The sequence below is a fragment of the Choristoneura fumiferana genome, chromosome Z (assembly GCF_025370935.1).
Source record: "Choristoneura fumiferana chromosome Z, NRCan_CFum_1, whole genome shotgun sequence".
NCBI lineage: Eukaryota > Metazoa > Arthropoda > Insecta > Lepidoptera > Tortricidae > Choristoneura > Choristoneura fumiferana.
Window position 1 is genome coordinate 32,974,962 of NC_133472.1, and position 12,705 is coordinate 32,987,666.

The 12,705-nt window shown below is 37.1% G+C and overlaps 1 protein-coding gene across 1 annotated transcript; it reads left to right on the forward strand.

Moving 5' to 3' along the window:
* The first annotated feature begins 498 nt into the window (after positions 1 to 498).
* Positions 499 to 10,840, forward strand: Gbeta76C (guanine nucleotide-binding protein subunit beta-2). Its single transcript, XM_074097411.1, has 9 exons — positions 499 to 635; positions 832 to 977; positions 2,286 to 2,419; positions 3,056 to 3,221; positions 4,490 to 4,575; positions 5,579 to 5,694; positions 7,000 to 7,126; positions 8,121 to 8,207; positions 8,956 to 10,840. The coding sequence occupies exons 1-9, from the start codon at positions 567 to 569 to the stop codon at positions 9,060 to 9,062; spliced, it is 1,038 nt and encodes a 345-aa protein (XP_073953512.1). The 5' UTR covers positions 499 to 566; the 3' UTR covers positions 9,063 to 10,840.
* The last annotated feature ends 1,865 nt before the right edge of the window (positions 10,841 to 12,705 follow it).

Here is a 12,705-nt window from a genome sequence, read left to right on the forward strand (position 1 = left end):
CGTTCCGGGACAATGAATGTCTGTGTTTTGAGACAGTTTTGTCTTTCTGAAACTTTTGTCCTCCCTTTTTTCCGAACAAAACGGGGACTATGCAATACTGTGGCATGCTCATTATTTTTATGGTACGGTTTTAAGGTGTATTAAATATGATTTTAATCTAAATTTTGTTTTCACGCCCGTAATAACAGACTTTGAAAGCCATACTTAAAAACCTCACGCAACAGTGCGCCATCTAGTGAGACAAAAAACGATAGCCCTCATTGAGTTGCTACGGATATCAATAAAAAAAAAAGATTTATGCTCTGCTTTATTATATAATATTGATGAGTGGAGGTACATTAAACTACATGGAGCGCAATACAACCGAGGAGTACCTACCTACCTACCTACTTAAATGAAGTAGGTCGGCACATGTGAAGCCTCCACAGAGACAGAGCAAAATCCTATTAACCTAACTGGATTAAAGGAAGGTGACTAGAGACAACCATTGCAGCTCATAACCAGTACCTCCGTGGAATTTGTCGGTCGTGACGTGAATTGGTTAAAAGGAAAAATCAGAAACAAAAATGCCGAAGGATGATCCTGAAACCACTGCCCTCAAGAAGGAATTGAATGATCTGATTGCTTCCCTCAAGGTAGGTCAATAGTGATGGGACATCTGTAAATTATTACTTCACTCATATTATGATCATCCTTTTTAATACTAAAATATCAAATGGTTTTGTAGTTTGAGACAAATTGCCAAACACATTCCCCTTAAATGTGTGACGACGTATGGACGGCCTCTTATTTAGACCTACTTATAAGACTATGAAGTTATTTTTTTTTCAGGAAGCTCAACAAAAAGTAGCGGACGCTAAACTAGCTGAAAAATGTGGTGACATGGGTGATCTGCCTAAGATAAGACTTCAAACGAAGAAAACCTTAAAAGGCCATATTAATAAAGTTAATTCTGTTCACTACAGTGGAGATTCCAGGTAAGTCTGTCTGTATATAAATAGTTTTTTGCTGAAGGAGCACATCTCTCAAGAATAGATGACGTGTCATCAATGTAAATCTATAAATTTCGTACTAGAATAATCTAATAATTTAGCTAATTAGCTGCTGCGCAGACCCCAATTGCTTAGCAAGTGTTTTAAAAGGCAATCGAATCGCAACCAGTGAAATACTTGTTACACCTTCATCAGTTCCACTTCACCAAATAGTAAGTCCCTAGAACATGCACAAGTTACTATAAAATGTAACTACCCAAAAGTATGTTTACAATAACTGAAGAATTCTCTCGATGTCCACGGGATCCACTAATCAGATCCTGACTTGGTGACAAGTTGACAACGGAACCACCTCAGGAAGAAGTATCTTGTAGATTTTTTTGGAAATCCATTCACAAACAGAAAAATCGGTAAGTACGAATAAAACGTAGAATCTCCTCCTTCTTTTGAAGTCTGTTAAATGTGAGTAAGGTATGTATTATGTTACTTGTTGGGGTTTCGGTTACTCCAGTCCTGTGTCCCCATTTTGCGATAGTCTGGCATCAATAATTTAGTATATCTAATAAACGAACGGACTTTCTTATCTGCAAGCTATCTGCAAGCGACTTGATAAAATAAGTAAGATAGGATATTTTTCGAGTAAATACCTATCCACAGTCGCACTTTCCTTTGTTTAATGTTCCTTGACCATACATCTCATTTAAAAACTCACGTGTGTAAACGTACGTATGTAAACAAACCGATCTGTAAATATAATAAGTAAATATGTAAAAGATAATTTTGCCAATTATATGCATTGTCTTAGTCGGCTTTCACTGCGTGGTTACCTCCACTAAATCGAACCCTAAGACAGAGAAACAATAGTCCTGTTCGCGACATCTGTCAGTAGCACTTATCTGATCTGTTATGTTAGGTATGTTCTCTTACTTCTAAGGCTGAGGTCTTCATTAATATTAGGCGCCTCATCTATAAAATACATTGAACTACTCTAATAGCTACGAATAATAGTATAATAGTTACCTGTAGGTACTTACCTAATTATGTAGTATAGATACCTAAATCTAAAAATATTTTTTGATACTGACAATGTATATTACTGACAATCGACGACTAAACTGTTTTACATAGTATACTCGTACGTCTATAATGTTGATGAACACATCTTATTAAGTATCTTCAGGGCCGGGCAAACACAACTTCCAAATTTTTTCGATTGGATGAAAATTAGAATGGTGGCAACAATAAGTAAAATAGTACGGCCTGGTCTTCCATAATGCAAAGTTAATTTGGCAGGCACTGCGTGACGGGGTCACTGGACGGCAAGCTGATTATATGGGACACCTGGAGTGGAAACAAGGTGCAGGTGATCCCACTCCGCTCCGCTTGGGTTATGAGCGTCGCTTTCGCACCATCAGGAAACTTTGTCGGTATGATTGTTCGGTCTTCATTACAAAGAGTGCTTCTAAATAATTTGCTATTAAATGTAGTGTTACATTTCTATCCCTTTCAGTGTGTGTTCCTTAAGATTCACTTCTTCTCAAAAATATCTGATATTACAAATATGATATGATATATGTATGTAATATAATATCATCATCATTGACCACTTCTGAAAGGGCTATCGCGTTGTTAGCATGTAGCTCTGTCTGATAAACGACGGAATCGAGATTGAAGGTACCAAATAGCTGGCGCAGTGTACTGTTAGCGGGGCTTGATTGAAGGGTCTACGCGTCAAACCAACAATTGTGATGCAAACTGTCACAGTGTTGACTCTTTTTAAATTATACGAGTAATAAAACACGTAGGTAAGTATCATGTCCACAAAAGCCACGTACTTAAGGCGTTTGTATTAAAAAGCGCACTCTGTATTAAAACTATCTATGTATTAAAACTATTACGAGCACATACAAGCTCCAAACGGGTGCAGTGTCGTCTTGGTAGAAAGGTTGATTTTAAGTTGACGGTCGTATTGGTATATCTTTATATTGAAGATAAGGCGTTCAACCAATCAGTGGCATTACCCAATCATATACATGCCATCTTTAAGCGTGTGATGTTCATAGCTTGCGGAGGTATGGACAACATGTGCACGGTTTACGACGTAAACAACCGCGACTCGACGGGCGCAGCGAAGATGGTGCGCGAGCTGGCCGGCTACGAGGGCTTCCTCAGCAGCTGCCGGTTCTTGGATGACTCACACATCCTCACCGGCTCAGGGGACATGAAAATGTAAGACGTGGAACACGATCACGGTCTTATAAAACACGACGAAACTTTAGTAATAACTCTTTATTATACATAAAACATTTATAAATAACCATTAAAAATAACAGATTACATTCAGAAACAGACGTAAAAAGGAATGGTTTTTTAATACAATTACTCTATAGCATTAAGTATTTCTTCGGGAAAAAAATAGAACCGACTACAAAAAACTTAAAAATATTTTTCTACTAGCTTGAAGCACGAGCTAGCAGGAGTGACTGAAGCCCAATATACTGGGTATGGCCTGTACCTAATACGAGCAAAAAATTAAAACATAGATCCTCCTCGTCAAACTGAACAACATTAGTTCAACGACTTTTAAATATACAAATTAAATACTACTTACCTTTTTTTCATACAAATTAAATACTGCTATCAATGTACGCCATCCTAGAACACAACTGACGTCGCCGGTCACGCTACAAACATCAAGCATTTTGCTTTACATTGCTTCTTCGAATAAACTTAAAAGTGTAATAAAGATTAAAAAATGAACTATTTTTTAAAATCGCTGAACAAATGTTGTTCAGTTTGACGAGTAGGTATGATCTACGTTTTATTATTTGCTCATATTATGGGCCACACCCGGTATGTATACTTATATAGTACGAAGGTGTGGTAGACGACTATAGTTCCACTCCTGCTGGCACCGACTTCAAGTTAGTAGAAAATTATTTTCAAGTTTTGTGTACTCGGTTCTTATTGTGTTAAAAAAAAATTTTTGGAGTCGGTTTTACTTTTTTATTAATTTTCTTTATTTCTTACTTTTTAGTGATTTTTGTCAAATTACATCTCACAACGATTACATTTATGCCCAAACACTGACGGTCAAACTGAGAACCACCTTTTTTTGAAGTCGGTTAAAATACAAAAACTTTCTCCTAAACATTGACATCTAGTACCTTACGGCATAGATGTTACATAGATGTCGATGCTCCTAAATGTAACAATTACTTTTATGAAAACCACATCACAATCGGTTCAGCCAAACATACTTACATACAATCAAACTGATTAAACTAAGAACCTCCTCCTGAGAAGTCGGTAAAAAAGGGAATCTATAGATGGTAGATGAAAATACAAATTGCTACCTGCCTCGTTTATTTAACGGATCCATTTAGAGTGGAGTGCCTGTTATATATTGAAAGCAAATTTACATTTATGCAAAGCAACAAGGGAGTAAATCATAAATTGGAAATCGATAAAAAAGCGTTTTTTTTTATTTCGTGCAGATGCATTTGGGATTTGGTTTCTGGTAAGCGGGAAACCGAGTTCGACGCTCACGCTGGTGATGTGGTCTCTATTTCGCTAGCTCCAGGTAAGCCCATATTGGATTTGGTCCATTGCCTTAGAATCGTATCGTTCGTTATATTGAGACCCTAGCGTGACCATGTCACCGAATAGAGGAACTGCTAGAACGCATATAAATTAAGTACAGTCAAGGGCAAAGATATCGACACGGCCAAAGATGCAAAAATATGTATACACGGCCTTAATGTTAAGTGCATAAATATTTTTGCAACTTTGGCCGTGTCGATATCTTTGCCCTTGACTGTACTAAAGTAACGCAGGAGACCCCATTCATATTCTATGTCGCGCTTTCGAAGCTTCGCAATTGGGATGTAGTACCTAAACATAACTTCCCACACTTTGGTCTCCAGGCACCTAACAGCTGCTTGGACGTGATCTAAGGCTCAAAAATGAAAGCAGTAGTTTCCACCAGAGATATGCTATGCGAGGCTAGGTAAATAAAGCGTTTCTATTGGTTCATGAAAAAAAAACATTCCTCGCAACACATCCTCGCACATCTTTGGTGGAAACGCTGCCTCATACCTTCACAAGTTCGTATGTAATTCTCGGTAGAACCCGCAGGAAGCACCAGTCGCACCGAGCTTCTGTTTCCCTTATGAAGACTTTTTTTATAAGTGCGGCAACTGCATCAGGGTTCTACCGCGTGCCACGCACAAACTTGTCAAGGTACATCTCCTCACATGTTTTTTTTTATTCGACTGGATGGCAAACGAGCAAGTGTGTCTCCTGATAGTAAGAAATCACCACCGCCCATGAACATATGCAACACCAGGGGTATTGCAGATGCGTTGCCAACCTAGAGGCCTAAGATGGGATACCTCAAGTGCCAGAATTTCACCGGCAGGCTTGCTCTCCAGGCCGAAACACAACAGTGCAAGCACTGCTGCTTCACGGCAGGATTCGCGAGCAAGATGGTGGTAGTAATCCGGGCGGACCTTACAAAAAATCACATGTACATTTTATTTACTTTCTCCTTATATTGTCATGGAGTATTCCTTATTACTTTTCAGACACGAAAACGTACGTGACTGGTTCAGTGGACAAAACGTGTAAGCTATGGGACGTCAGAGAGGATAAAGCTAAGCAAACTTTCTTCGGACACGAAGCTGACGTTAATAGCGTTTGTGTGAGCATAATTAATTACTTATTAAGATCTTAATTATCCTACCCAGTAGTACCAGACGCATCAGTAAACGAAAGCGCTTGGATGCTCTTCTATGCATCTACATTATTCTACATTCCTTGCTCGTCAGGTAAGTAAAGTAGATAAAAAGGAATATAATATCAATCGAGTAGTTGCTATTTGACTCCCGCTCTTTGATACAATTACCAATGCCAAATAATAAAGTATTTTTATAAAACCCTGCCTTAAAATCGATTAAGAGTAGGCACCATGTGGGAAGCAACACATGCAGTCTCACTTAAAGTTCAAGGTTTCACGTGCAACTTCACATGCCTGGAGCACACTTAGCTTTCTTTAGACTTTTTGAAAACAATCTGTCGAAACGTGTGTTTGTACTTGTAGTATCTCTAGGAAGATTTGAGCCATGATGCGGAATTGTGGGAAGCTACTTATCTTTTATCGTGGACTGAAGTCCCTTTAATTTTCTCTGGGCTAGCAGACGAGCAAAAAGGTCATCTAATGAGGGCTATCGCGTATGAATTCGCCACTAGAGGCGCTAGTGTAGCATGAGGTCTCCGAAATGTCAAATCTCATAGTTTTTGGGTAAGCTACGCGGGTTAATTTATAATTAGAATATTTTTGTGAATATTATGCAATATCTGAAATTAATTATGGCAAATATGCGTTCCGGGGCAATGAATGTCTGTGTTTTGAGACAGTTTTGTCTATCGGAAACCTTTGTCCTCCCTTTTTTCCGAACAAAACGGGGACTATGCAACACTGTGGCATGCTCGATATTTTTATGGTACGGTTTTAAGGTGTATTAAATATGATTTTAATCTAAAGTTTGTTTTCACACCCGTAAAAACAGACTTTGAAAGCCATACTTAAAAACCTCACGCAACAGTGCGCCATCTAGTGAGACAAAAAACGATAGCCCTCATTATTTAATTTAGTACCACCCACTCATGGACAACTGCAATACTAGAGAAATACACACGCGTTGCCAACCTTGAGAGCTAAATTACCTTCTGTGCTATTTATTTTAGCGGGTGTTTTGCTCTTTATGCTGGAACATAGAGCGCAATTAAAACTACTTGACGCCAGTTTTAGCGAGTTAAAAAATACTTGGTTGGCGATCCGGACGGGCCTTACGCAAAGTTTTGCTAGAGACATGCCTTTCTATACCGTTAAATGAACAAATGTACACGGGATAGATGGGTTCAGCTACGATAAAAGCTAGCGTGCCAGGGACACAAGTCTCACCGTTTTATGATAAATTGTACTTTATGCTTCTTCAATCTACAGTTCCACAACAGTGGGCAGGCATTCGCCACAGCGTCAGAGGACAAGACGGCTCGACTGTTCGACATCCGAAGCGACCAGCAGCTGGGGCACTACACTCCGCCCGGAGCCGGAGGGTTCACTAGCTGTGGTCAGTACTGCCAGGCTTTAATATTAAGGGTTATATCCCTTACGATACAACAGGTCCAAGCTGCTTTTAGGAGTCTGTACCTCAAAAAGAAAACGGAACCCTTAAATCGTATAAAGTTGACGTTTACCCCCTAAAAATAGGCCCCGTTTTTACCCTTTGGGTACGGAACGCTAAAAAGATAGGTGTAATTAGATACAACATAGAAGCAAATGTGCTGACAATAACACAAACTATATTAGCGCATTTAGTTGGTATAGGTGTTAGTCTAGTGTAAAAATATGAACCAGATTCACCAGCACTAATACCAACCCATTACCAACCTGACACAATAAAGCGTGCATAATTATCTGTTTTCTAGGGCCGGTAAAACTTGTCTGATATGTTTGCACTCTCCGTTAAAGACACTAACACTTAAAATAAGGATTGCTAGAGTAATTTTGACCACAGAGCGGTAAAATTTTGTGAATTTTCTGTCATCGGAGCTCTAAAAACATGTAACAAATTTCAAATTAATTAGACTCGTATATTTGGATTAAAATCCAAGGCTGATTGCATTAATTTAACTTCGTTAGTACCTAGTTTCAGGTGCAGCTAATATAACGACGCAAAAAATAGTGTTTTTTTTTACATAAAACAGACCGTGATTGACCCCTATCTCACCTTTTTTTATTTTTTTTTATTTATAAAGCGCTTATAATGTGCTTTATTACATTACAATCTATCCTATCTAGGCTAATAAGCAATTTATCTTTAACTTAAACTATCTAATCAGAATTTAATCTAAGAAAATGTCCATTGGCAGTTCTTTGTTCCTTAAGGGGAAGACACTATGTTCATGTGTTCTTTATGATGATCTTCTATCTCACCTGATGTGAAGTGCAGATGAGGCCTAAGGTGTATGTATCTCACTGGTTAAGTAATAACACTTAACTAAAAGTTATTGAAGTACCTACATACGACTAAGTATTTTCAGTTAAATATTGGTTATCTGCAGGTCTTTCACTTAGCGGGAGATACTTACTGGCTGGCTCTGATGATAATGCAGTTCATTCCTGGGATACGTTGAAAGTAGCGCACACCGGTAAGCCAGTTGTTGATTTTTAAATCAGTTATTTGCATGTATTATATATATCCCAAAGACATTCATCTACGTAGTACACTCGAAGAAATTGAATCGCGTTCAATGGCGGGACTTTTTCGCTACAAATGTCATGTTGACATTTCATACACTGTCATAGAAATCATCGTGAAATCGATTGTGAATAAATTTCCCTCTGGAATGCAGTTCAGTTTCCTTGATTGTACATAACTCATATTTTACCTACACAAACGGTACCATTACTTCATGTACTTAGATATAATTATACATACTTTACTTATAATCATATACATTATACTTACTTCAGAGTTTAGACTTATTTCCAAGTCTAAAGCTAAGCTATTGAGCAATGCAAATGGCGTTTACGCTTTCTCTTGGGTAAATAATAATATCGGTTCTCACGATTATTGTTTTATGCTTTTTACCCATCGAAAAAAGTGTTTCATAAATTATAGCATCACTCTTACAAGAAAGAAAATGTTGACTAAATCAAAACTATTTATTTGTCACTCACACTTAAAAATATATAGTTCATCCACTTAAATAAGCATGGTGAACCAGCCTATAGTTACTGTAGGTAATAGACGGTTTTATTTTTTGGTACTTCAATCTTTACTCGAAGAAACTGCATCCATATATTGCTACTGTTGTTTCTACTATCTCAGCTACACTGCAGAGAACGAATGTTAGGAAAACGTGACGTGTTTTGTAACCTGTTTCACTATTTCAGGAACACTAAACGGGCACGAAAACCGGGTGACATCAATCTCGATAGCGCCGAATGGTGTCGCTATGGCCAGCTGCTCCTGGGACCAAAGCGTCAGGGTTTGGGGTTAAGATTTTATGGTTTTTGTTGGATTGTTTAGCACACTAGCTTTTACCGGAAAATAAAGCATATTATATATCCTATCATCACCAGAATGCGTGTTTACTCTTACAAGAGACGGATGTGTTATGTTCGCGACAAACTTTAGCTTGCTAGGGCCTCAGTTCTGAATTATATATTTAAAATATTTGGTGTATTGGTAAAGTCAAAGCTTTGTTGTCTACTTTAAAGGCAATGGAATAGCCTTCGTAAATAATTTTCTCTTATCCTTTAATAGTGATTACACTTAAGTACATGTATCTATGACTTTACATTATTGTCTTCATTTCTTGCAATCTACACAAAATCACTCGTCTATTGCAAGGGCACGGTTTATACTTTAGTAAACTATTCCGACCAACTTAATTTATTCCAGGAACTTTAGTAATATATTTATAGTTTTTTTTCTTTGATTGTTTTCTATGGCTATCTCCATGTTCAATAAAATTAAACAAATATAGAGTAGGTACATAAAGTGTAACAGGTTTATTTAAAAATAAATATAATGTGTTTGGTATTAATTAAATATTTATATAAATACTTATTTACATGATATCCACGCCACGATTACTAAAATGTTAGGTAATACGTACGTATAGGTCAATTCACAAGAGCTGATACGAATGGACTGAATTAGTGAATGAAAGTATCTGTGTGTTACCTATCTACTTGAAAACACTTCACACAAATATGAAAATGTCATGCGCATGTAATTTTTCAACAAAAATGTATACTTTCGTTAAATCCATTCGTTCCAGCTCTTGTGAATCGATCTGTAGGTAGGTACATAAATGTAATTACGTAAATGATGATGGATTTCAGTAGGCTATTTGACTACACCAATCAACTGACATATTTTTTATCAGATATCAAAACGCCATCAATAATAATAGTCAGAGCCCGGAATTTTCGCGGCATTTTTGATCTGTCATAGTGACTTCTCACTTATCGACTCTACCTAAGTGATATCGATAATGACATTTTCTCCAACTTGCTCGGAAATGTTTTCATTAATGTTGGAAAAATCAAGCGGGAAGTCCATCGTTATATGTATGCGATGATGCGATAATAAATAAATAAAAGTGGCAGTACTTTCCGGACATGTCCGGGAAGTGTTTATTATTGTGCAGGTTTTTTACTTTTAATTTCATCCAAGACCGAAAATTCACCAAACAGCCAGCCAATTATCCAATAGTCACGTACAAAAATCGAGATAAAAAAAACTTTGTTTTCTGCGTTTAGCTAATGCCAATAATGATTGTGTCCAAATCATAATAAGGTGTACGTATTTAAACTTAATTATCTTCTCGGACTGCTAAATATTTTGTGACAAAGATATGTTTTTTTTAATTTTGTGCGTTTAGGAATTGCCGCTTTAACTAATAGTAAACATGTATAATATTTATATTTACTAATCTTGTAAGTTTTATTTTAATTTATTTCTATTACTATATTTTATGTCGAACCAAATATACGATTCGGACCCAAATCTTTAATATCGAAATTGAGGCGGGAACGTGAATTTCATTTCGTCAACGATTTTCTGCCATGTTATTTTTACGAAAATAAAATTAGTTCTACAAGTGACAAAAATATCCTAATGGGCACGCTACAAACTCCTAACTCGTAGCGCAGCATCTTTTATCAATAAGGTTTATTTTTATTACTATTAAAGTGTTAATTTTGTTTAAATTGTAGTAGATTGTTATATAAACATATTGTGTCGAATAAATATAGTGTTTTCGTTTTATTTCCTCGCATATTTGGAGAAAAACAGTATACAGGCCTCGGCAGGAATGTCATTTCATGGATTCGTATCTATTGAAGGACTCGGGTACCCCTCCTGCTTCAAAACCATACTCATCCACGAAATTACTTTTCCCGCTCTCTGCAGTAATATACCTAAATATCGTAAAATAATAATCTGTTCAAAAGTTAATTGGAAGAGATCGCTCTTTAACGATAATTAAACCGTCTATTGTTGACCAATACTTTTAATCTTTTTTAACATGTTGTGTATCGATATTGAATATCGGAAGTCGATTAGTGAGAAGTATTCCTAGTGCCATCCACGAAGACGCGTGATTTTGTCAAAATTAGACATTAATGACATTGTAAAAAGAACTACGGCACGCGTCATTATAAGTGTTAAATTTACTATTTTTACCTACCTACTATTTTTCTCGCTGTCGTGAGGTGAAAAATTGTGTGTTCCGCTCTGCTGTAAAGTTGTTTAGCATCTCGTGCCTTTGAAACCCTCGACTACGCTCAGGATTCTTCTTTTGAACCACAAGCGAAGCGAAGCCAAGTCAGTATGTGTCTTTAAAAAAATTGGCTTACTCTTTATTTGAGAACTATAAAATGTTTTTTCCACGGTTTTAAAAGAAACAAGCTGGTGAAAATCGAGTTCTATGGACATCCCCCGGTACTGACAAAACCATATATATTCTACTAACATATTCACCTAACACACACACACACACACACGCACACACACGCACACGCACACGCACACGCACACGCACACGCACACACACACACACACACACACACACACACACACACACACACACACACACACACACACACACCAAGCCAACAAAATTGACTTACTGTGTATTTATTTCAAAACTATGTGTTTTGAAATTCTTGGATAATGTCAAATATTCTATAGCAGAGTCTACAAAAACTCTTTTAAGTACAGCCACCTGCATTAACGTCTGACACGTCCTACCTGCCCTAAAAATAGAGTCGTATCCGATATTCATGTACGCTTTGTTGAGTAAGATATTGGGGCTAATGATTGTACAGCGTAGTTTCGTATCAGGGTCGTCACTCTTACAGCCAACCGTCAAATTACACATTGCAACATGCTTATCATTAGGACACGTTTCCACCAACTAGCACCATGCGTTTTTGATTTCATTCTAATTCGCTTCTGATCAATGGCTCCTTCTCTCTCGCTTTATGAGGCATTCTGATATCTGGATCAGGACAGGAAGCTTTTTGGGCTTTGATTATAGGAGAGTATAAAAAAACCGATATATTTAAAATCTCAGCTTTATGAAAATGACAACAATACACTAACTCAAAATCGATCGATAGCGGGTGAGCCGATACTAGACAATGTTGATGTTGTTGGTTGTCCTCTCTGTGTATTTGTATTTTTATTTTTATGTGCCATAAAGAGTTTACATAGATAGATGTTGGTTATTACCAAGATCACTGAATCGAATTTTGAACACCACATGCATTGTAACTAAAAATCCATTAGTCATTATCAATTACTTACTCGTATGCATGTGAAAGTCAATTTATTAAACGGTCTGTCTGTCTAATACCCACCTCTTCACGTTTAAAGGGCTGAACCGATTTAGATGAAATTTGGTGTGAAATACTTTGTGACCCTAGGTAGGACATCGGTTTGATTTCATTCCGGAAAAATGCATAGTTTCCGCGGAATACTGACAAACAAATTATTCGTGGAATTTCGACGGAATCGCGTGGGCAACAGCAAATAATATAACAATTGAAATAATTAGAATTTCCTAGCGCTTTGTTCATGTCAACGTCTCCTGTTTTACCACATACCTTATATCTTTACAATGACTCTGT